Here is a 25,837-nt window from a genome sequence, read left to right as displayed (position 1 = left end):
GGTTTCATGCACTTTACTGTCTAGTTAGGAAGACACACAGTAAAATAAAACGGCATCCATTTCTGATCAGCACTAAAAAGAAAAACGAAGCAGCGTAAGTGAATATATAGAGAGGACCACGTGGTAGATAGAATAATGGTCCCAAAATATATTGACCTGACCCACGAATTCCTGGAATCTGCAAAAGTTGCACTTCATCAAAAAAAGGGTAGGTAGATATGATTAAGCTTAAGGAGTTTGGGATGGAGGAATGATCCAGGATTATGTGGATGGATCCAATCAAATCACATGGGCTCTTAAAATTGAAGGCAAAGGCTAAGTCAGAGAGATGTGACAAGGACAACACAAGAGGAAGCAGGAGAGTCAAATTATGAGCGGGACTCCATCCACCAGTCCTAGCTTTCAAATGGAGGAAAAGGACCACAAGTCAAGAACTACAGGAGCTAGGAAGAGCTCTCAATTTAGTCAGCAAGAACATGGGGACATGTTCATTTTTCTTTTTAGTGCTGATCAGAAATGGATGCCGTTTTATTTTATTGTTTGTCTTCCTAACCAGACAGTAAATTGTGGGTGTAGTGTTAATTTTATATTTAGGGTGATCGGGAAAGCTTCTCGAATAAACCGACATTTCAGCTGGAACCAACAGCAATTCGAGTATCTGTGTCAGGCCACAGTGAAGCATGCAAGATCAGCAATTTCATTTTCTAAATTCAAATCGCAGTTTACCAGCTGCAAGCTGTAAGCGACTCAAGTAAAACTAGCCCCTCTGAGCCTGCCACCTCGCTGTAAAAGGACAATAGTACTACAAACCTCTTAGGCTTGTTAAGAAAAAATGCTCAGCTAGGAAACTAACGAAAAAGAGTCCTATCAGAAATCCTAACCAAGGGCTGAGAATCAAGGAAAGGAACTCCGGGAAAGCCCGCCACGCGCACCACCACCTCTGGCAGGAGTGCAGCTGAGGATTGGCTACTCAATCCGTCCGTTCCGCCCCGCTTGGCCCAATCGCAGCCGGCTTTGCGCCGAGGCAGTTCCCAGGCTCCGCCGAGTGGGAGGTGCCCCATGACGTTTGATGACGCGCGACGTCACGGTGGGCGGAAGTCACGGCCGCAGTTTTGAAATGAGGCCGCCGGCGTCTTAACAAGGTCCTGCCCACGCCGAGGCCGGCAGCAGCCCAAGGCCAGGAAGACCCCCTGACGCCTCTTTTTCGACCCCGCGGACCTGAGCCCACAGCCGCGGCATGTCAACCCCTCCGTTGGCGGCGTCGGGGATGGCGCCCGGGCCCTTTGCCGGGCCCCAGGCTCAGCAGGCCGCCCGGGAAGTCAACACGGCGTCGCTGTGCCGGATCGGGCAGGAGACCGTCCAGGACATCGTGTACCGCACCATGGAGATCTTCCAGCTCTTGAGGAACATGCAGGTGGGAAGGGGGACGGGCGCCTCCCCTCGGCGGGATGCTTCTGCCAGGGAAAGGGGCTCTGGTGTAGTCGTTACGCGGGGTCCTTGGGCGTACCCGGGGCTGCCCTGGGCAAACCTCAAGCACAGGGTCGCCCTCATTTACATGCAGAAGTGTTCCTCAGTGATGTGTCTGTCCCCAAGAGTCTGCGATGTAAAGGCAGTGTTTTCCAGACGGGATTTCTGGATGATTGAAGCCACATTTTCTAATAGAGTCGAACGGGTTCTCTAGTTACTGGGCAGACTCTTGTACCTTTTCAAGGTAAATGTGGGCCTCATCCCACTATTCTCTTTTGATTACTTTAACTTTCATCTTTTTTCAGCAAAATACTTTCCTAGAGTCTAAGGAGTGAGAGAATTAAGATTCTGCTAACCATGTTTGTTCAACAGCTTGATTTTGGTATTATTATTAACATACTGTAAAATGCATTTTTCAAGAGTTTGGACGAGTGTATATACTTGTGAAACCACCATCCATCACCACAAAAAGTTTCTTCGTGTGCCCCGTTGAAATCTTTACTTCCGGCCTTTTATCCACGGGCCACTTCTGATTTGCTTTCTGGCACCATAAATTAGTTTGCGTTTTCTAGAGTTTCATATAAATGGAATCATACACTGTATAGTCTTTTTTTGTCCGGTTCCATTCACTTACCATGTATGAGTTAATTCCTTTTATTGCTTTATAGTGGTCCACTGTATGAATATATCACGATTTGTGTTGATGGACATTTGGGTTGTTTCTCCTTTGGAGCCGTTATAAAAATGCTGCTCTGAATGTTCACCTACAAATAAATGTTCTTATGAACAAATGTTTCATTTTTCTTGAGTAAACAGGTGCCTAGCAGTGAAATTGCTGGATCACATGGTAAATGTTCAACATTTTAAGAGATCTTCTCAAAGTGGCTGCACCATTTTATGTTCCTATCAGCAGTGTTTGAGGATTCTAGTTACTCTTCGTTCTCCTCAGCACTTGTTATTGTGGGGTTTTTTTCTTTGCAAATACTTTCTTAAGTTTCTCCAAGTCTGTGGCTTTTCTTTTAATTCTTTGCATATTGCCTTTGGAAGAACAGACACTTAAAATTTTGATGGACTGCAATTTATTGATTTGTGCTTTTACCGATTTTGTTTTTGGTGTTGTATCTAAGACATTTTTGTCTATCAAAGGTGACAAAGATTTTCTCCTATATTTTCTTCTGGAAGTCTCATAGTTTTAGGTTTCATATTTAGGTCTATGATCCACGTTGAGTTAACTTTTTTATATAACGATAGGTATGCATCCAAGTGCATTTCTTTGCATCTGGATACCCAGTTGTTCCAGCACCATTTTGCTAACCCATATTTTACTGGCTTGCTCATCTTACTACTACGTCATGTGGATAGCATTCTTGTTTTATGGATGAGGCTTCAGAGAGGTAAAGTGACTTGCTGAAAGCTAGTCAGTTAGGGTAAATTTGAAAGCAGGTCTCTACAATCCTTATTTCTATAGGTGCACTAAAGAGTAGTGTACTGCCTTTTTTTCCTTTTTAAGTTCTTGGATTTTTTTTCTCCTGATTTTAAAAGTAATTCAATTGTGTAGAAATCTTGTAAGACCATGTCAGGAAGCCAGTATGAAAGAATACAAAGGGAATCTAAGAGAAGATATGATCTTTGGCAATTACTTTAAAAATTAATAGATTAGTGTCTAAAATGATTCATGTATGGATTAAATGATCTCAGAATTCCACAAATATAGTTGATCCTGAACTACATGGGAGTTAGGGGTGCCCACAACCCACGCAGTCGAACATCCGAATATAACTTAAGTCTGCCTTCCACTTACATGGATTCCCAATGGCCAACTGAAAATTTACTTCTATATTTTTAACATTCTGTATGAATTAGAACTAGAGAACAAACAGCTGATATTTACCAAGTACGTTCCTTGGTCAGGTACACTGTTGTAAGAGAAGTTCTAAGGAGTATTTTTATCCCTCTTTTACAGTTAAGAAAACTGTGGCTTAAAGAGAGAATGTATCCAACATCACACATGACTAGTGGCTCTTTCTGTTAATCTCTTTATAGTACTAACTTGCTGTCAAACAGTTTTTAGTATTAAAACAGATAAAGTAAATATCCATGACCTGCACAGAAAGAACTAAAACGTTCTCCAAAAAGTATTATCAATAACTAGATTACATGTGGCCATATGTACAAAACCAATTTGTAAGAGACTGTTAGTTCTTTCTTTGTGTTTCTTAGAAGTGTGAGTTCTGTGGTTTAGCTCATCTGAGACCCTTTGGGGTATATTATAATTGGCTGAAACAGAAACAACAGTGTGCTCCTTCATTTTCAGAAAGCTAGAAGCGGTGGTACAAACAGGACTACATAGAACGTATTTACTAATACATTTTTTTTAAAGTATTTGAATTTTAAAAATTATCTTCTGTATTACTAATCAAGAAAGATCAAGTACCATAAACACAAACTGCTGAGATTTCTAAGCATTTGTTTTAGAGAAGTGGTTCTTTATTTATTAGGTGTCCTTTAGCCTCTTGGGAATCAGATGCAACTATGGATTCTCTTCTGAGAAAAACGCACATATATACTTTTTTTTTGCTTTTCTCACTGACATCTAGAGGCCTTTATTCAACCACCAAAATGAAGTGAATCCTTCCTTCTCTTCCTCAGATCTCACAGAATGTCTTTAGCATCTTTATTAGCACCAACCCAGGGGGTCCAAGTGGCCTGTGTCTACACCTGCTGCTCCACAGGCCGTAGTTCCAGAAGGGCGGGCCCTGACTGACGCCTCCCACAAGCCTCCCCACGCCCAGCACGCAGTGGACACTGGATAAACATCTGCTACACTGGCCTGAACTGCATTACTTAACAGCATGTAAACCAGAGGAATTCAGTGCGTTTCAAACAATGTGTCCCTGTCTCCAGTAGATTCCTTCCTCCAAGGACAAGCTTTATTTCCATAAACAATAAGTTGCATGTGCAGAGTAAGAATGGTGGCTCCAAAAAACAGCGATGCTATGATACGCACATGGGATCACAATTCAAACAGAGGCCCTACTGTCCTGACACCCAAGCCACTCAACCATATTCTTCTACTTTGGTGCAAATATGGGTGCTATTATTATAAACTTGAAGGGTTAGCCAATATTAGCCCAAAATAATAACTCATTTTTATAAAATGCAGACGTATTTTTCCTTTAATTTTTAGGATAAAGTTTCAAGGGATGGTTAATGAGTGCCTCCCTAAGGATCTCTAGAGCCCAGGTTAAGATTCACTGCCTTGGGAGCATTTGAGATCTTTCTCCCTGGTGAATGTCATCAGTTTGGCTCAAATAAACTCTTATAAAAATTCCCTTAAAATAAAAAGATTCCCTGCATAAAAAAGTACTGCTTTGGTTCTATTATCCTTTACATCTTTAAAACAATTTTTTGAATATATAATACATTCAGAAATAAAAAAGGATCTACAGTGAACACACTCTCTCCTCCCTACCTGCTGTCTAACCCTCTCCACAAGAAATGATTGTTAATGATTTTTATTACTTTTGTGTATCCTTTCAGATAGTCTATGCATATTTAAGCAAATGTGTATGTATGTTATTTCATTTTCCTCCCTTTTGTACAGATGGTAGTATGCTATACAAACATTTTGTACCTTGCTTTTTTTATTTGGCATATTTTGGAGTTTATTCATATCCATACAGAAAATACTTTTTTTTTTTAGATTTTTATTGGGGAATTGAGGGGACTCACGGCAGCCCAGCTCCAGGTTGAGCTGTTGTTCAGCATCTTAGCTGTGGAGGGCAGTGTCACTGGCCCTCATATGTGGGATCCGAACCGGGGCCCTCTGGCATCCCAAGCCAGTTCTTAACCATCGCGCCACTCGGCAGGCCCCTTCCTTTTCCTTTTCCTTTTAAAGTGTATAATAATTCACTGTGTGTGGACACTGTGATTTATTTAACCTGTTCTCTAGCGAAGGGCATTTAGGTTGCTTTTAATTTCTGGCTATAAGGCTACAGCGAATAACCTCCTACATAAATGCGCAGGTACACCTGTAGGATAAGTTCTTAGAAATGGCTGTGTGCTTCTATAATTAGATATATTTTGATGAACTGCCCTCCATGGGGGTTGTACTAGTTTATGTCACTATGCCCTGACCAAGACCAACAACTGGGCTTTAACACAGTGAGTTATATTTTTGGATCTTTGATCATTTTATGGGGAAAAAAATCAACATTTCTTCTAGTTTGAGTTTGAGCATCTCTTGATATACAGTAAAATCTTGGATTGAGAATAACGTGGTTTGCGAGTGTTCCCGCAAGACGAGCAAACATTTCTAATACATTTTTTTTGTATGTCCAGCGTATTTCACTTTGCATAATTTTTTTTCTAATACATTTTAACTTGGTAAACGAGCAGTGTCTTGCAATATGAGTAGTTTGTTTCCAGAACGAGTTATGCTCACAAACCAAGGTATTACTGTATTTATGAATCACATAATTTCCTTTTGTTTCATTTTTACAGTTAAAACTTTGATCCATATGGAATTTATCCTAGAATAAAGTGTGAGGTATGACCCCAGCCTCAATTTTTCCAAAAGATTGACTGAATAATTCATTTCCTCCTCCATTGATTTCAGATGCTGCTTTATACAAATGAGTTTTGTATTTCTGGGTGTGGTGTTCTATTCCACTTAGCTACCTGTCTCTTATGTTGTAATGCCAAACATATTTATTGATGCTGTATAATGCTTTTACACTGGTTTTTCAGAATTGCCCTGGCTGTTCTTGCTTGTTTATTTTTCCACATGTACTTTAGAATGAGCATGTTTAGTTCTGAGAAAAACCTGTTCACATTTTTTTTAATTTATTTTTTTCAGTTACAGTTGATATTATTATTTTATATTAGTACAGCATAGTGGTTAGACATTTATATAAATTATATAGTGATCCCCCAATTAGTCTGGTATCCACCTGGCGGTATACGCAGTTGTTGCAACAATCTTTACTATATTCTCCATGGTGTACATTACATCTGCATGGCTATTCTGTAACTACTAATTTGTATTTGTTAATCCCTTCACCTTTTTCACCCAGCCCCCACTCCCCTCTCTTCTGGCAACCATCAGTTTACTCTCTGTATCTGTGAGTCTGTTTCAGTGTTGTTTATTCTGTTCTTTATATTCCACATATAAATGAGATCATATGGTATATGTCTTTGTCAGTCTATTTTCCTCTATATTAATTTTGTACCCATCTCCTTCTTGAATTCTTTTATTGATAATAGCCCTTTATCGTATCATTTATAGAGATGATTATACCACTTCCTTTTTAATGTTTCAACTTATTTTTTCTTTTCCTCTCTAATTGCATTGGTCAGTGCCTCCACAATAGTGTTCACTAGTATCAGGGGCTTAGTAGACATCCTGTTCTGTTCAGACTTCAGGGAGAATGCTTTTAATGTTCCCACATTCATTATGGTGCTGACTTTTTAACTGAAATAAATGTATTTTATCATTGGTGGGGAATGTTAAGAGTTTTACATTTGTTTTATGAGTACCTGTTGAACTTAGTTGAATGCTTTTTTGGTGCTAGTGGTATGGTCATGTATTGAGGGATCTTCATCAGTACGTATTCACAAGTGAGATGATTATTGATGAGTTTTTTTTTTTAAGGTTTTTTTTTTTTTATTGGGGAATTGGGGGGATGGGAACAGTGCTGGGGAATTGGGGGAAGGGGAACAGACAAGTTGCTGTCGTTTTGTTCTTCAGTCTAGTTGTGGAGGACGTTGCTTCACTGGCCCAAGCTGGCACCATCATTGCGCTCTTCTCTGGTGAGGCACATCAGTCGCCGGCTTCTGGACGGCCGCTCACTGCGGCTGTTGGCCGCTCACGCTGGCTGCTGGCTACACACGGTAGCCCATGGCAACCCACTGCCACAGGGGCTGCAGCCTACGCCGTCGCCGGCAACTCACGGCAGCCCAGCTCCAGGTTGAGCTGTTGTTCAGCATCTTAGCTGTAGAGAGCAGTGTCACTGGCCCTCATATGTGGGATCCGAACCAGGGCCCTCTGGCATCCCAAACCAGTTCTTAACCATCGCGCCACTCGGCCGGCCCTATTGATGAGTTTTTGAGCTAAACATCTACACCAGTGTATATCAAAGGGTATAGGAAATTTGTCTGTCTCCCATGTTTCTAGAACAGCACTTGACACATGAAAAGTGTGTAATAATTTTTGGAATGAATGAATTGTTCCCTTCTTTGAGAAGTGATGTTGTATATGAAAACTAATACCCAAACTTAACTAAGTAGGTGAACTTGAGGAAGGTGATTCTTTGCATTTCAAAAGGATTTTGTTTTCCTTTATGAAAAGAGTAAGAGTCCTTTTACATTACACATACTTTAAGTGAAATTTTTTTTTTTAAGATTTTATTGGGGAATTGGGGAAGGGGAACAATGTTGGGAAATTGGGGAAGGGGAACAGCCAAGTTGTTGTCCTTCAATCTTAGTTGTGGAGGGTTGCAGTCAGCTCAGCTCCCAAGTCCAGTTGCCATCTGGCCGCCCATGGGCAGCTCACAGCCGCTCAGCTCAAGGTGCCGTGTTCAATCTAGTTGTGGGTGGGCATAGCCCACCATCCCATGCGGGAGTTGAGCAGGCAACCTTGTTGTTAGGAGCATGTGCTTTCACCAGCTGAGCCATCCTGCCACCTGTGGGCAGCTCAGCTCAGGCACAGCATCACTGGCCCATGTGGGAATCGAACCAGCAACCCTGTTGCTCAGAGCTCGCGCTCTTAACCAACTGAGCCACTCGGCCGACCCTCTAAGTGAATTTTAAATGTAGATTTATGGGTAAAATGACTCACCAAAGTAAAATAACTCAGACTGTACTTCAAAACCTTGTGTTTGTGTGCATTATACTAAATACAGTGATACAAATGTGAATAAGCTCTAGTCTTCACTAAGTAGAGAATATGGACAAAGTATTAAACCAGTAAACGCCATAATAAAAGTACAGAGTGCTTCTGTATGTAAGATCTAATCATTATTCTCCCTATTATCACCCAAACAGGAAAGCAGGGGTCCTCTGAAATGTTTCTCTGATTGTTAGTGTCTGTGAAAATTCATAAATTGGAAAGATGAAGAGAAGAAATCCTATATTGTATTGGGTGGAGTGTAGTTTTAATGTCTTTCCCCTTTAAACTATTTTGACTAATTCAACCTGTGGAATTTTATTTTTCTCATTTCAAATAATTTCAAAAGATCCATCTCCTTATCTTATAAACCATTACATTATAGGAAATTGGAAGTGAGAAAAGAAAAATTATTGAAATCTATCTCTCTAATATATCTTTCCTCAATATAAGCCTTTCCAGTCTTTTTTTCCATGTTTTATGATAGTATTTCCTGTTTTCCTTTTCCTCAAAACATTATATCATGCTTTTGTTTTTCTACTTTATTAAAAAATGAACTGAGGTTTAGAAAAATTGGACTGATCTAGCTATTAGGTAGTGGCTAGTTTTGTCACTTTAATCCCCAAGATAAGTGTATGGGGTAAGTAAGTGCTTATAATGAAAGCACCTTGTATACTAGAAAAATGGTGTGAATGTTATTTCTGATATTAGGATGATTTCTCAGATCAGACTGTGGAAATAAAATGTAAAGATGTACAGAGAAAGGAAGGTTTTGTTCATGAGTTTCAGCAAGGCACAAAAGGTACAAATTTAGTTATAAGTTCTAAATAGTCAATTTCCATTTATCTGTGATTTTATGATCATTTCAATACATAGATTTGGCTTTTGATAAAATTACTAATTTAAAAATGTATAAGCATGCAAGACAGCGTTATGATCATAGCAGTTACTTTTAATAATTAGTGATGCTCAAGTCAGATTGATTTACACCTGTACCTGTTGCTATGTATTCTTTTTAAAGTAAAACTTTTGGTGACAGCATTATATTTTAATGTGTTCCTTGAACATCTTAATTACCTTATCAGTTAAGGTATTTTGAGATTATTTTGCAATCAGACTATTACTTTTCTTCTGCTGAAAAAGTCCTGTTTTCATTTTTTGTTGTATTTTATTTTTAACTTCCTGGTTGAGTTCAGCAGCTTGCTACTTTTATATAATAGTAAGTAATATTGTAATTGTGTCTTCTTCTTAAAATTATATTTCAAAAATCAGAGAGGAAAAATATTTCACCTGGTCAGAGGGGCTTATTTTTCTAAGTGTGTTTTACAGCACTGAAACAATATGCCAAAGAGCTAGGAAATGAGCACATATTACTCTTAAATTCTTAAAATTGCACTTAACTGTGAGGAACCATTTGCCTTAATGCAGTGCTTAAAAATCGTTTGCCAGCTTTAGTTATAGAAAATCTTGATTTGCATTACTTTATATTTTTATTGTTTTGTTTCATCTGATAAGCTGCCAAATGGTGTCACGTACCATACTGGAACGTATCAAGACCGGCTAGCGAAGCTGCAGGATCACCTTCGCCAACTTTCTATTCTCTTCCGGAAGCTGAGATTGGTCTATGACAAGTGCAATGAAAACTGCGGGGGGATGGACCCCATTCCAGTAGAGGCAAGTTTTAGTGGGAGGGGGAGGGTGAATGTAACATGTAAGATGGTCTTGAGACGTTTGTCAATTATTTCTCTTCTCACATTCTCCTATTTTTGCAGCATTTCCAGATTTTAAATGAGATTTTTTATTTTTGACTAGAGAAGATGAAAATATGATATATATATATATGTGTGTGTGTGTGTGTATATATATATATATATGTAAATAGTACTATATTTTTCATGTTAATAATGTCTTATAGACTTTAACATCCAGGTTTATTAGTGAATTTTTGTTGTTGGAGGAGAGGGTTATCTTTGGCAATTTCTATCATTATTGTCAGTGTCTCCTTTTCATTAAATCCATGCATGATTTTTAGCAGGAGTTTTAATAGTATTGTAAAATACTTTTAACATGGTTTTTATGTAAGTTCTTTATGGATAAAGGTTATGTTTTCATTGTTATCAACTTAGATTAGCTTAGTGGAATCACTCTAGTTTTAAAATACCTTTTTTAAATTTAGTCTTGGATTATAGATATATTTTAATTAGGCATGTGATATTGTTATAGGTAGCCCTTTTCTGTTGACAAGTTATATCTCTGCCACCAAAGGTAGCTGGGAAGGTTTGGGTGTTCTTTCACTATATACAAAGAACAATTCATATGATCAGTGCTTCCTTTTTGAGTGATGAGCATGTAAGGGATGAACAGAGAAAGAGTCAACTCAACTGCCCAAAAGAAGTGGTCAGAGATGAGGGAAAAGATTAGAAATGTGGTTGATATTATCAGATGCTGCAGAGAAGTCAAGGAAAATAAGGAATGAAAACTGTCCAGTCGATTTTGCTGGAGGAAAATTGTTGCCATATTTGAGCAGAGCTTCAGCGAAATGGTAGCAACAAGAAGTCAGGTCACAATGGGCTGAAGATTTAAACAGGTAATAAGGCACTGGAGCCAGCAAGTGGGTATCTACCCATCATTCAAGAAGCTTAGATCAAAAGCAAGGGAGGAAAGCAGTAGACGGAAGGAGGCATGGAATCAAGGGTTTTTTGTTTTTTGTTTTTCTCTGTAAATGAGAGACTGGAACATATTTAGAGGATAAAGGAAGAAAACAGTAGGGAAAGGTTGGGCGGGGGGGATAAATAGACAGAGGGGCAGAGGAATCAGAGTGCAGGATGGAGATCATCATCTTCAGGAGGAAGGCCAACTCTGCATTAGGAGAGAGGAAGGGAAGAAAGTGGTTGTGGATGTGGGTAAGTTTATATTTGTCCCAGGAATTTGAGGAAGTTGGCCAGAGGACTCCTGGTTTCCTGAAGCCTGTCACTTCTACAGGGGCTTCATCAAATAAACTTCATCACAAATTATACATATTTAATTATAATTCTGCTAGAAGTTACATTGCTATATGAATTTTTTACCTCCTACTTAAAAAACAAAGCTTTCCCCCATTACAAGAAGTTAAGATATCTAAGAATTTGCATACACACTGAGGTTCTAGCTAGCAAGTAGATGACATTTATATAATAATGCACATCCATAAAGTTCCTTTCTAGTGCAGATGAATGAAAACGTATGCTATCTCAATAGACTGAATTTCTTAGGTGTGGGAATCACATCTTATGTGTCATTATTTTTGTAGTGTCTTACCCAGTGTCTGGCAATTAAATTTTTGCCTATTGAATGAGTAGGCTATTAATTGTATGTGACAACTAGTGTTATTAGGGCTATTTTGCTATAGAAATCTGAAAAACTAATGTATTGAATGCATTGAAATGATAAACTTCTAAAGCTGTTATTTTAGACCATCTAAATAAAATTTAGTTTTATACTATTAGATGTATAAAAATTGACCCTAATCTTTGTCATCTATACCAGTGTTACTGGAAATTTGATATCATATTTTTGACTTTGAACTTTTGTCACTCCCAGCAACTTATTCCATATGCGGAGGAAGACGGCTCAAAGAGTGATGATCGGGCCGGCCCACCTCGATTTGCTAGTGAAGAGAGGCGAGAAATTGCTGAAGTAAATAAAGTGAGTTATTAGTCTATACATTTTATATTTCAGAATTACTGAGAAAATTTACAAGCAGGTCTAAAAACAATTTGAATTATAGAATTACATGACGTGATTTCTGTGGCAAATTTAACTCAGAGTACAACCAAGAACTAAAAGGTAAGCAGAAATGTCATCTGAATAGTCAGAAGAGAGATCGCAGAATTCATGCAATAAAGCTCTTGGAAAAGCTTCACAGGCACCCAGTCACAACCCATTTACTTACCCATTTACTTTTTTCTTTTCTAGGCAAAATTCTAGCTTTCTAGCTCCCAGCATATTTGGAGCAACAAATTATAAAAATTTACAAATAGGAAATGTGAATGTCCCAACACTTGAATCAAATTGAGCAAGTTATCAAAGCATTACCCTTCCCTACTCCCTCACCCAAAAAGTTCTGAAACTAAATGTATTTATTGTTGAATACTTTCAGAAGTTCAGAAGCTGTTCATATAGTTGAGAAATAGGGAAAGCTGTCAGTTCATTCTGTGGTAGAAACACAACCCAAGCTTACCAAAATCTAACCACTAGCACCATAAATAAAACTACCAATTTCACACTTTCATGTACAAATCCTCCCTACCCGTCCCACTCCTGAAATTTTAATTCCAATTAGTAGAATTCAACAGGGTATTAACAATGTACCACAGGGCTGGCCGAGTGGCTCAGTTGGTTAAGAACTCGCTCAAGAGTGTGAGCTCTGAGCAACAGCGGTTCGATGCCTGGCCCGAGCTGAGCTGCTGCTGAGCTGCCACCTGGTGGCAGGATGGCTCAGCTAAAAAAACAAAAACAAACAAACAAAAAAAACCAATGTACCACAAAGTTTAAACACTGCTGATTCAAAGAATATTTAAAACTATTAATAGGTGGGTTTTTTTTTAGTCTTTTTATTTCTGATAAATAGCCAACGTCTTTCATATTTTTAAAGCATAAAATAAGATGCCTTACACTACTATGTTTAATATTATTTTAGAAGTTATAGATGGTACAAAAAGATGCAAAACAGAAATAAACTAGGAAACAGGGATTATAATGTGTATGAGCTTGTTAAGTTTGTTAAGCTTATACATAATATAACTCAAGCTTGTTAAGCTCAGACTCAGTTGGTAAACAACTAGAATCAATAAGAGTTCAATAAAACTAAAACACCTTAATATAAGATTGATACAATTCTGTTATAAGGCTTAAACCAATTAGGTTATAAGGTTATTATGTTCCATTCACAACTGCAACAACACATATTAATTAGTTAGGAATTATCTCAATGATATATGTGACTAAACTAAACTAATATATAAAAGAAGTTTAGAATAATTAAAAGTTCATATAAAGTTCTTATGTGGCCAATAAATAGTCTTAAAATGCCATCTTGATTATTTTATAGTTTTAATATAGTAACAATCCAAATCCAAATAGGCATTTGAAAGTACACAAAAATGAGGCTTTAATGTAACACCAATCAAAACAAATCCAAATAAAATCCAGATGGGAATTTTTTTCTTTAAAGTATACTGAAATATCAAAGAAAATATTAATAAGAGTAATAAAACAGCAATCTTTGCTTTAAAAATTAAGACATAATATGAAGCATAATATAAAAACAATAATTAGGGCCGGCCGAGTGGCTCAGTTGGTTAAGAGCTTGCTCAAGAGTTTGAGCTCTGAGCAACAGCGGTTCGAGTCCAGCCCGAGCTGAGCAGCCACTGAGCTGCCAACAGGTGGCAGGATGGCTCAGCTAAAGAAAAAAAAAACAAAAAAAAAAAACCAATAATTAGGTGTGAAATACTGGCACAAAAATAGATTAATAATATAACCAGAAAAGTAGTCTTGCTATTGTATATGAGAATTTAACATGATAGGATTTGTATGGAAAATTAGTCTTTAAAAATAGAAATTTTGGGAGAAAATTAAGCTAGGTTTTATTGCACCACATGCTGAAATGAATTTCAAAGTTGAAAATAAGACCTGTAAAACAAAATATTGGAAATTTAAAAGAAAAATATATATTAAAACTAAGGAGAAAGGAAAAAGATATATAGGTTTTATAAAATAAAACTTTATAATCTTGTTTTAAAAAGGAAAAATACAAATTAAGAAGACTATTTCCAGTAAATTTAACAGTAATGAATGAGCATAAAGAAATCATAGTAGGAAATTAGTAGGAAATAAGGAGGGGATTGGGAACTTTAAATTTCGATCGTAAACAATAAATGATGTTTGGTAGTACAGAGATGAGGCATTCGTTTATTAAGAAATGTTATGTATCTGTTGGTAATCTATGTATTAATTTGCAATAGATGTGCTCTCTTTATCTTCTCTGTAATAAGTGTATTTTTAATAAAATACAATGAAATATACAGAGGGTGCCAAAAAAATCTATACACATTTTAAGAAAGGGAAAAACTGTATTACAATTGTAATACTCAATATATACTGATAAAAAAAGATGAATACAAGTCTCATGTATACATTTTTTTGACAATCCTGGTATTTAAATAAAACACTGTAATGATAACTTTAATTTCAGAGTACCATGTGTCACGTATAGATTGTTCTCTACCATAGATTTTATGATGTTAATAAAAAAACGTGCAAATTCAGAAAGATTTTTTCTAAATATGTTTCATTTCACTTTTGATTTCTCTAGTTCCTCTTTTTATCAAATGTGATGGCTTAGAAATAACTTACTCTTGATTATTTTTTGAAAGACCTTTCATATGATCAGAATATGGCTATACTTTGACAGTGTGTAATCAAAAATCTCACTACCAAAAACTATTAGAAACAACAAACAAATACAGTAAAGTTGTTGGATATAAAATCAAAATACAAAACTCTGTTACATTTCTATATACTAACAACGAAATACCAGAAAGAGAAATGAAGATAACAGTCCCATTTATAACTGCAACAAAAATAATGGAATACCTAGGAATAAACTTAAAGGAGGTGAAGAAGCTGAACACTGAAAACTATAAGACACTGTTGAAAAAAAACTGAAGACCACACAAAGAAGTGAAAAGATATTCTGTGTTCAAGGACTGGAAGAATTGCTAAAATGTCCATATTATCTAAAGCAATCTACAGATTAATGCAATCCCTATCAATATCCCAATGGCATTTTTCACAGAACTAGAACAAAAAATCCTCAAATTATATGGAACCACAGAAGACTGCAAATAGCCAAAGCAATGCTAAGAAGAAAGAAAAAAAAAAATAGAGGTATCACACTCCCTGACTTCAAACTGTAGTACAAAGCTTATCAAAACAGTATGGTATCAGCAGAAAAACAGACACACAGACCAATGGAACAGAATTGAGAGCCCAGAAATAATCCCACTCATATATGGATAACTAACTTTTGACAAAAGAGCTAAGAACATACAATGGAGAAAAGTCTCTTCAATAAATGGTGTTGAAAATTGGACAGCCACATGCAAAAGAATGAAACGAGACTACTTAGACTACTATCTTAACACCGTGCACAAAAGTTAACTCAAAATGAGTTAAAGACATGAATGTAAGACCTGAAACAATAAAATATATAGAAGAAAACATGGGCACTAAACTTATGGACCTTGGTCTCAGAGGGGTTTCTGTGAACTTGACCCCACAGGCCAGAGATTTAAAAGCAGAATGAAAGGAACTAAGTCAAACTAGAAAGCTTGTGCACAGGAAAAGAAACCATCAACAAAACAGACAGGGGACCAACTAAATGGGAAAAGATACCTGCAAATGATACTTCCAATAAGGAGTTAATATCCAAAAATATAAAAAAAAACCACAACAACAAGAAAACAATTAGATTAAAAATGGGAAGAGGACCTGAATGGACACTTTTCCAAGGAAGACATACAGGTGGCCAACAGATACGAAAAGATGTTCAACTTCACTAATTATTAGGGAAATGCAAATCAAAACCACAATGAGATGCCACCTCACACCTACCAGAATGGCTATTGTTGAAAATACAAGAAATGACAAGTGGTAGAGAGGATGTGGAGAAAAGGGAGCCCTCGTACCCTGCTAGTGGGAATGTAAATTAGTGCAGCCCACTATGGAAAACAGTGTGGATGTTTCTGAAAAAAATTAAGAATAGAACTACCATAAGGTCCAGCAAAACCTCTTCTGGGTATTTACCCGAAAAATATGAAAACACTTAAATTTCGTAAAGATATATGTTTCCCTATGTTCACTGCAACATTATTTATAATCACCAAGACATGGAAACAACCTAAGTATCCATTGATCAATCATTGGATAAAGAAAATGTGGCACATATTTATACTGGAATACTACTCAGCAATAAAAAGGTGCAATATTGCCATTTGCGACAACATGGATGGATCTTGAGAGTATTATGCTAAGTGAAATAAGACAGATGGACAAAAACATGATTTCATTCCTATGTGGAATATAAAACAAAAAGTAACAAACCAACTAACAAAAACAAACTCGTACATACAGACAACAGAATGATGGTTACCAGATGGGGACAGAGGTTTGGGGGAAGAGTGAATGGGTAAAGGGGGTCAAATGTATGGTAACAGGAGGAAACTAGACTTGGTTAGGGAGCACACGATAGAGAACACAGATGTTGAATTATAATCTTTTACACCTGAAAATTATATGTTATTAACCAATGTTACCCCAATAAATTTAATCGAAAAAATCTTACTAGCTATTGACCTAGAATTTTGTGAATTTTAAGTGAAGGATATAACTTATACAAAGGATACAATGTTTAAAATAATTACCTTCTCTACATGAAGATTAGGTATCTTACAGCCTCTCTCTCTCTCCTGGACCCACTTACATACTTTCTTTCCTCCAATCCTTTTCAATGCAGTTATGTCATAGTTGGGGTTGAGGAAATGAGTTCATATTTTATTTATATATATATATATATATATATATATATATATATATATATATATATGGTTTATTGCTAAGCTATATAGTAAACTAGGGTTACGTTTCCTTGGTTGAACAATTTTTTGTTTTCCTGGAGTTAATTTCTGTAGTTTTATAAAATGTTGATTAGTTCTGCATCTGTGGCAGCAACTCAGTACTGTTTTCAACTTTCCACAAAATAAAAATGATCAGGCAATTTGTTGATTCCCCCCCCGAGTTGTCTATCTTCTTGCTAAGAGAGGATTAAATACTCTCTAGGCCTGCTGTTCAGCTGTTTTCCTGGGGTTTTCCTTCCCTCTTCTGTTGGTTTCACTTTTTACTCAATCTCATATATTTCTCTTTCTTGGTTTACTGCCTCATTGGTTAAGTTCAGATGTCAGTGGCTTCTTTAGAAGGAATGCGAAGACTTAAAATTTTAGCTTTCACATATCTGTCCAGTTGAGAGCATAGCTGGCTATAAAATTCTACGTTTTAAATTATTTTCCTTCAGAAATTTGAAGGTATTCTTCTATAATCTTCTAGTATAGGATGTGGCAGACTTTAAAGGACCAGATAATAAATATTTTAGGTTCTCTGGGACACATATGGTCTTTGCTGCAATATAAAAATAATCCTTATTCCATAGGCCTTCGAACAACAGGTCATGGGTCATAGTTTGCCAACCCCTGTCTGTAGTTTTTTTTCTTTCTAGACAGAGGCTCTGAAAGACCTGGTGAGCATCTGATGCTTAAATATGAGCCATTCATTCATGTTTAAGAGTGAGACACTAGAAAGCTAAAGAGAGGCTTGCACATTGGCTTCATTATACCAAGATTGGGAAGCAAGTTGGCTTTTTTCTTTGGGGAACTCCCAACTATCAGTTTCCAAGACCTTTTTTTTTTTTTAATTTTATTTTAAAGGGCTATTCAGTTTCTTCAGAGAAGCAGCTTCCAGCACCCTACATAGTCTCTTATCTTCTTGCCTTCTGCTGTGCAGGTAGCAGTGAATCCACAGCTGTTCTGGTTCAGTTTCACAGGAAACAAAGCTCCTGTTCCCTAGGCGGTGGAGCGCAGCATGGCGAGAGAGGACTCAGTCACCTGTTCCTTAGGTGTAGGAGTGAGCTCCTGGGGCTCTCACTAGTCCCTGTGGTTTTCTCCGCTGTTCCTCCAGAGTACATTCCTAGGCTTCACCTGGTGCCTTTGAGATGGCACCTGTCCCGTCTCCATGGAGGACCAGGCCTGGTTACAGTGGCAGGGCTCCTGCATCACTTGGGTGCAGTTTCTTCCCCTCCGCTAAGTCGTTTACCACTCCCCTTCTACTTTTCACCTTAGTTTTAAATTAAACAGATTTCAAACTTAACCCTATATTTCTGTGGGAATTATTTTTCAAAAGAGATATTAGAGGGAAAGTATCTTCTCTTGAGTGGCAGGAGAGATACTCATCTGATGGCCTCATAGCTTTTACTTCCTGAAACTTGTTTTAATATATTTTGAGACAGGACTGGAAAATTAGGTGGCAAACAGAGGTAAAAGATGGAAGAGGACTAAGATTGGTTTAACTCAAACTGAAATCCCTAAAAAAGAAGGCAGAAGCTAATACATAGCTAAAAACTAAGAAAAATAGATTATTTGTCCCAAAGAGGTTTTTAACTCATTCCTTAAATAAAACATAAATGTGAGCGAATGTAACACATATTCTGTTAACAGAGTTATCTTATGTATAATTAGTGCTTATGAACATATTTTATTTATTCTTTTCCTCCAACTGCTTCCAACTTTGTACCTCCCTTCTAGAATATAAGATTAAATTATGTGATTCAAAATCTTTAAAACACTGAGTAAGCTCATGATTAATTGATATATTTTTCTGCCTTAATGGCATACACGCCTGAGAATGTTTCTGTGAAAAATATGTTTATTTTCAATAGCCACCTACAGACAGTAAAATGTTACACTGATTTAATTATATAACCACACAGATGATATTAAAAATGAAAGTTTAAATTAATTGATTTGATTTAATTTTCAACTACTTATGTCTCTATTCATAAACTTTAATTTTTATCTGTTGTCTATTATTTTAATCCATTCTTGTTATGCAAAATTTTAAAAATAGTTATTAGGTAGTAGTAGAATTTTATAGTTCATAGCAATCTTAGCTAGTAACATCAAAATAATTTGCCATAGAATATTAAAATGAATAATTTTTTTAAATAGCCATATATTTTAAAAAATACTAACAGTCCATATTTAACTGGAAAACAGAAAAAAAGAACATGCTTCAAAATGATTTTTTTTGTTCATTTTTGGCTGTTTTTCTCTTGTAGGCTTTTGGGAAGTTTTTGATTTGACTCTTTGTTGTTTTTCTGTTGATTATTAAAACATTCAGATATTTGGGTACCTGCTTTGTGCCAGGCTTTGTTCTAAGTGCGGGAATTTCTGCCATGAACCAGTCAGATGTGTTGTCTACCACTGTTCACATTTCACAGAAGTGGACAGGGTTCTTATTTGAGGTCATAGGTCTCTAATGGAAATAAAACATTTCATGTACTCATTTCATGTTGCGATATTTACAAAAACAAAAATATTGGGCTGTATTTTTAATATATTGTCATTTGCTTATATTAAATCATTAGGTTGTTTTATGGGCCTACATAATCAGTAATAAAATTATATTCTTGGCATTCAACTAAAAATACTCATAATTTATTACAATTCATATTTTATTTCTTTTTATTCTAAATAAGCTTCATAAAATAAGTAGGTTTATATACCCCTCAGTTGACCCTCACTCAGTCATTTTCAAAATATTACTATTTCGTTGTGTACTTGAAATTATATAGAACAATATATTGTTGAGGTGTTTACTATGTAATCTACATGGTCTGTCTGGTGTCTAACAATGTATTGGGTTGTCAGAAAAGTCACAAAGTATTTTGTCTATGTTTTTCAAAGGTCATTTATTTATATAAAGAACAAAGATCAATCAATGATACATTGCCCATATTGTTTGATAACATTTGGCCGTCTTTCATTGAGCTTCATAAGTCCTCGTTCATAGAAGGACCTGTCTTTATTTGCAAAAAACTGAACAAGGTGGTGATTTACAGCCTCATCTGAATTGAACTTTATACCACACAAGGAGTTTTGAAGAGAGAGAAACAAGTGAAAGTCTGACGGTGCAAGATCAGGCGAGTATGGTGGGTGTGGCAACACATCCCATCCGAGCTCCAATAATTTTTGATGGGTGATCACACTTGTATGTGGTCTCGCGTTGTCATGATGGAACACAACTCCTTTACAATTAACAAGCTATGGACGTTTCTGGATGGTGGATTTGTTCAAACTGTCCAATTGCCAACAGTACACATTCGAATTGATTGATTGGTTCCTTGGTAGAAGCTTGAAAAACACGACACCTTTAAAATCCCACCACACTGAGAGCAGAACCTTCCTCTGACGAATGTCTGCTTTCAATGTCGTTTGAGGCGAATCATCACCTCGGTACCAAGACCGTTTGCACACCACATTGTTGTAAACAGTCCACTTCTCACCACCAGTTAACAGTCGCTTCAAAAAACGATCGTTTTCCTCACATTTAATGAGCATATTGCAGATGTTTATATGCGCCGTCAAGTGAATTTCTTTGAGTTCATGCGGAACCCAAATATTGAGCTTGCTTACATATCCCAGCTTCTTCAGGTGATCAATGTTTGGATGATGGATGTTCAATGTTTCTGCAATCTCTCGTGTTGGGTAACGTGGGTTAGACTCGATCAATGCCTTTATTTTGTTGTCATCAACCTCGGTGGGCCTCCCTGACAGAGGAGCATTGTTGAGATCAAAATCCCCAGCACGAAATTTCATGATCCATCATTGGCACTGACGTTCTTGTAGAGCATTGTCACCGTAAACTTTATGCAACTTTTCACAAGCTTGACGCGCATTCTTCCCTTTATGGAAGTAAAACAGTAAAATATGGCAAAAATGCACAGTTTGGTCTTCCATTTTCAACTTGAATCTCCAAAACTCAACCTAATGGCTCAATTTTTTTTTAAAGATTTTATTGGGGAATTGGGGGAGGGGAACAGTGTTGGGGAATCGGGGAAGGGGAACAGACAAGTTGCTGTCCTTTTGTTCTTCAGTCTAGTTGTGGAGGACGTCGCTTCACTGGCCCTTGTTGGTATTATTGGTATTATTGCGCTCTTCCCAGTTGAGGCAGTCGCTCGCTGGCCATTGGATGGCCGCTCACGGCAGCTACTGGCAGCTCACGCTAGCTGCCAGCCACTCACAGTAGCTCATGGCAGCCCACTGCAGCAGGTGCTGCAGCTAATGCCGTTGTTGGTGACTCATGGCAGCCCAGCTCCAGGTCGAGCTGTTATTCAGCATCTTAGCTGTAGAGGGTGCAGCGTCACTGGCCCTCATGTGGGATCCAAACTGGGGCTCTCTGGTCAGAGCTGGCGTCCCAAGCCAGCTCTTAACCAACATGCCATTTGGCCGGCCTGCTCAATTTTTTTTTAGAATGAAGCTAGAACTGTCAGCTGTCAAATGACATAGCAATAACATAGATGTGAATGACTAGTACTTCCAAAAATGAACTAGTGCCTTCTGTTGCAAACATGCATCATGACTTTTCCGACAACCCAATATATACCACATATGCTTACCATAGTGCCATGAAACTTTGGGGCATGAAATTTGTAATCAGTAACTGATGTAAATCATCAGATGACGCAATGGCTTAGTTTCAATCATCAGATTTTCGGCTTATTTAAAGAGTTTTCTTTTTTTTTCCCCCTCCATATTCTGGAATCCATAAGTCCTAATACCCAAGTAAAGGATGAACACTTATTTAATGAGTTCTATTTTGCTTTAAAACAACTCTGTAGATGGTAAAATGAAATTGAAAGACGAATGAGGGTAATTTTTACAGGGCTGATATATAACTCAACCTCTGCCATTTAGAAATTAAAACATTTGAAACCAATTGTCATAGCCTTTTTATGAATATTAAATTACAGGCATGCACAAACTTATTTTTTTAAGTATCTACTCTGCTTACACATTCACCTGTTAATGGAACAAATTAGGCACAGCTGATGGATTTTGTTAATAGCAGCTGTCAACCTCTGTTAAAATCAATCAGTGGCAAGATTGTATATATTAAGTTCTGTGTCACATCATGAAAATTTATTTACAATTTAACTGCTAATAAGCATAACTGTCAGCTTTGCTGTTGATAATTTCATGATGTGTTTTGGCTGTACGTATTTTACTTGTGCTAATATTTTTAATTTAAAACTTTGTGGCATCTTGGAGAAAAAAAAATACCCAAGTGCTTTATAATAGACTATACTTAAAAAATGTTTTTTACTATTGCCTAGATTTGAATATTACCTTGAAAATATCCTACATTCTTTGTTCTCTTTAAGTTTTAAGAATTAATGAGGCTTTTTTTTTAAAGCAAGTATATCGAATTTATGTTTCCAAATGTGTATTCTTAAAAGTAGTCATATGGGTAAGCTATGCATTTATTCCAGCGATGTAAGCACTGTGGCAGCCATCTGCAACCTGCTTTGACATTGACTTTAAAGTCTATTTTTAACTACCCAAGAATATAATTTTACTACTTCTAATTACTCCTTAATTTATGCTGAAAATGTGATCACTGAGCTTATTTCACCCGACTTGGCCTTTGAATGGTTTTCAACTGTTCCCCCAAACTTAAATCCTTCCTATCTTCTTTTCATGGACACAGATTTGTCACCATTGAAGTTCTTCAGGAGAATCCATCCCACACACTTGCCCAGTTAACCTTTTTCATTGCAGCTTAAATCACATTTCTTTTTCAAGAATTTCAGTAGGTCCCATTACCCACTACCAAGCCCAAGTTTATCCTCCTTCCACCCTTTGCTCACCACCAACTTTCCTAGGCACCACCCCCCGCCCCCAAACAATATTCTCCTTGTTGGCTGCCCCTACCAGTCAGAGACAGTGTCTCTATCTTTTGGGGTTCCAGAGCACCTGATATTTTTCCCTTGCCATCTGCCTTATCAGGTTATAGTCTAGTCATTTGGACATTATCTTCCTCCTACTTGATGTTGAATTTCTTCAAGGCAGGGATTGTTTCTTATTCATTTTTCTTCCCTTTAAATACCAAATCCAGAGCCAATATTTATGGAACAGAATGTGTTACAGACAGAATCCCATTCCAACGAGATGTTCTGAAACTTTTTTAAATGACATATTCAAGATAGAAGATACTGATTAAAATAAGATTTTTGTTTTTTTAATTAACTCACATTCTTTCTCTCCCTTTTATTCCTATTCAGTAGCTCTTCTCCACTTCTGTCCTAAAAATGAGAATTGAGAGGGGAAATTGTGGTAGGTGAGGTCTCTTACAGCTAGGGGAGGGATGGCTCAGTGGTAAAGGGCAGTGGACTTTGAACCATTTTGAAGCCAATTAGTTCACTAAACTAAACCTACTGGTGTTCATCACGTGTATGTGTAACTGACTGTCGTCTCATGTATGGGTACACAGAAGTAGAACTGGCAGGGGCCTAATAGATTACATAATCCTATTGCATTAACAAGAAAACTGAGGATAAAGATTTGCCTGTGATCAAACAGCAAAGTTAGAAGCAAAGTCAGAACTGGGCCTAAGGTTTCCAACCTCTCAATATAGTGAGTGCCTTTATTCTGATATTCCTGGTTTCATGTTACCCCTCATTGCTGACAGAAGTGTCAGTTTCTTGGTCTCTGGGATGAAAAAGACTTTATAGGCTGAGTACTGGTCTTCCAACATTTGTCATTTCACCCAGTTATCTGGGTCCATTTGGTTAGATAATATACACAATTGCTTAAATAACTACCACATACTTAACAACGATAGAACATAGAAGATGGACCACCTGGAAACTGAAGAAGGCGGCTAACTAAAATATTGACAGCATTTTTACCCCAAAAAACACTGTGAAAGTGAGCTTTGTGGTACTCTATATACTGTCCACATGCCCTGTCATATGATCATATGTTTTACCTCTGTCGTATTAATTCTGTTTTCAAATATGAATTAAATTAATAATTAAACACTGAAGTCTCTGTAAGCTGCTTTTCTGTTTTCCAATAAGAATTTCTTGGGTCTCCTTTTTAGCTACTTACTCCCTGTTACTTCTCTAACTCTAGATAGAAGTAACATGAACAGTTTACCTAATCTTGGTTTGCTCTTTAATGAAATCAAAATTAAATTTTTTTAGGCCTTTTAATAATGAACATGTACTACTTTATCTGGAGGAATTTTAATATAGTATCTTTAAAATTACCTAATTAAAAATACTATTTCCAAATGTAATGCTTCCAAAAGGTTACTGAAGAGTAATGACTGTTACTATAATAGCTAGTGAACACTTTGACCGAAGTTCTCTAGTTTTACCTAAGCAGACACTTGCCACATAGGATTTGAAGGAAGGATGCTTATAAAGAAGTTTATGAACTGTGGTCTAGTAGAGACCCAGTTACAGAGAGACAGAGACACTCGCTGCGTGCGTTCAGGGGCTCCAGCAAATCTTAGCTGTGACAATTGTTACATCGGAGACGGTGCCGTTTTGTCTTCAGCTTTCAGAATTATAAGCAGATCCCTTCACGCTGTGGGCAGACAGTGACCTCTGCCACAGTTTGGAAAGACCAACTGCACCAGGCACTGCATTTGTATTGTGCTGTGTTTTCCACATTGACAGCTATGCCTACCAGTAATATTTGCTGGATGCTTACTGATTCTCCCACTTTATACGAATCAGATCTTTTAATCCTCATAACAGCTCTATGAGGTCGGTTCAAGTAGTAACTCTGTTTTCCTGATGTGGAAACTGAGGCACAGAGGTAAGTTATTTGGCCGGCGTCACACATGTAGTTAGTGAAGGAGCTGAGAGAATCTGGCCCTCGAGGTGGTGCTCCTGACCGTTTTTGTTACACTGCCTCTCGGAAAACCTATATACTTAGGTTTTATAATGGCTAAATATTTAGCTGGTTTTCTTTGATGGTGGAAGTGGAACAGTAAAGCGAGGTGGGGGCTGGAGCCATGGATTTCTGCAGGCTGAGTTAGAATTCAGTTTGTGTATCAGTGAATGTTTGTGGCCAGAAAAGGATTGAGACCTTTTGCCTAAAGGAAATAGTTGGCTTAATTTCTGTCTGGATCATTAGAGTCCTAACTTATAACATTTTAATCTTCTAACTTCATGTCTATATTTCATTTTTTATAAATTATTTTGTTTCTACAGAAACTCAAACAGAAGAATCAACAGCTGAAGCAAATTATGGATCAATTACGAAATCTCATCTGGGGTATAAATGCCATGTTGGCAATGAGAAACTAAACTGATATTTAAATTTCCTGCTTTACACATGTTACACCATTTTTTTCCTCTCAAGTATTTTTTCCCTTTGAACAAGATTATTTATCTGTTTGTTTTCTACTCACTAGAATTAAAGTTCCTATTTTTGCATTGTGGTTTTACATGAAAGTATTCACTGGCAGTTTTCTTATAAGCTGTTGATTCTATGAAAGATTACTGTAATAAACTTTGATAGGGTTTGTGTTTTGGTTAATCTTTGTGAATTGAATAACTTTACTAAAAGCAAAATAAGTTTTGTAAATAAATTTCTAAATTTGATCGTGGTTATTTTGCTCATTTCATTACATTTTTAGGAGAAAAAGAGGTGTAAACACTTTTGCAAATGAAAATGTCAACGTGTGGTACAAATTAATTAAAATTTAACATGTAAGTTATCATTTCAACTCAATTTTTTAAAATTCAGTATGAGCCCCAAACAAGTTAAGAAAACAGTTAACTTGTTTATTGCTGTAAGATGCGAATTACAGTGACACTTT

General features: G+C 36.9%; 1 protein-coding gene across 1 annotated transcript; it reads left to right on the top strand.

Moving 5' to 3' along the window:
• Nucleotides 1-1,080: 1,080 nt before the first annotated feature.
• MED30 (mediator complex subunit 30) lies at nt 1,081-25,619 on the top strand. The gene is made up of 4 exons (XM_019642084.1): nt 1,081-1,414; nt 9,869-10,027; nt 11,933-12,037; nt 25,227-25,619. Exons 1-4 carry the CDS (start codon nt 1,238-1,240, stop codon nt 25,320-25,322), a joined length of 537 nt encoding a protein of 178 aa, XP_019497629.1. The 5' UTR covers nt 1,081-1,237; the 3' UTR covers nt 25,323-25,619.
• The last annotated feature ends 218 nt before the right edge of the window (nt 25,620-25,837 follow it).

This window comes from Hipposideros armiger, unplaced genomic scaffold (genome assembly GCF_001890085.2).
Source record: "Hipposideros armiger isolate ML-2016 unplaced genomic scaffold, ASM189008v1 scaffold_65, whole genome shotgun sequence".
Classification (NCBI taxonomy): Eukaryota; Metazoa; Chordata; class Mammalia; order Chiroptera; family Hipposideridae; genus Hipposideros; species Hipposideros armiger.
This window is presented reverse-complemented; position numbering and strand designations above follow the sequence as displayed.

What these genes read in the sequence shown, in the direction of transcription:
- MED30 (XM_019642084.1), top strand. Translation starts at nt 1,238, where the DNA reads ATGTCAACCCCTCCGTTGGCGGCGTCGGGGATGGCGCCCGGGCCCTTT. An exon ending in AGCTCTTGAGGAACATGCAG is followed by an intron (nt 1,415 to 9,868) that starts GTGGGAAGGGGG and finishes TCATCTGATAAG; the next exon opens with CTGCCAAATGGTGTCACGTA. An exon ending in TGGACCCCATTCCAGTAGAG is followed by an intron (nt 10,028 to 11,932) that starts GCAAGTTTTAGT and finishes TGTCACTCCCAG; the next exon opens with CAACTTATTCCATATGCGGA.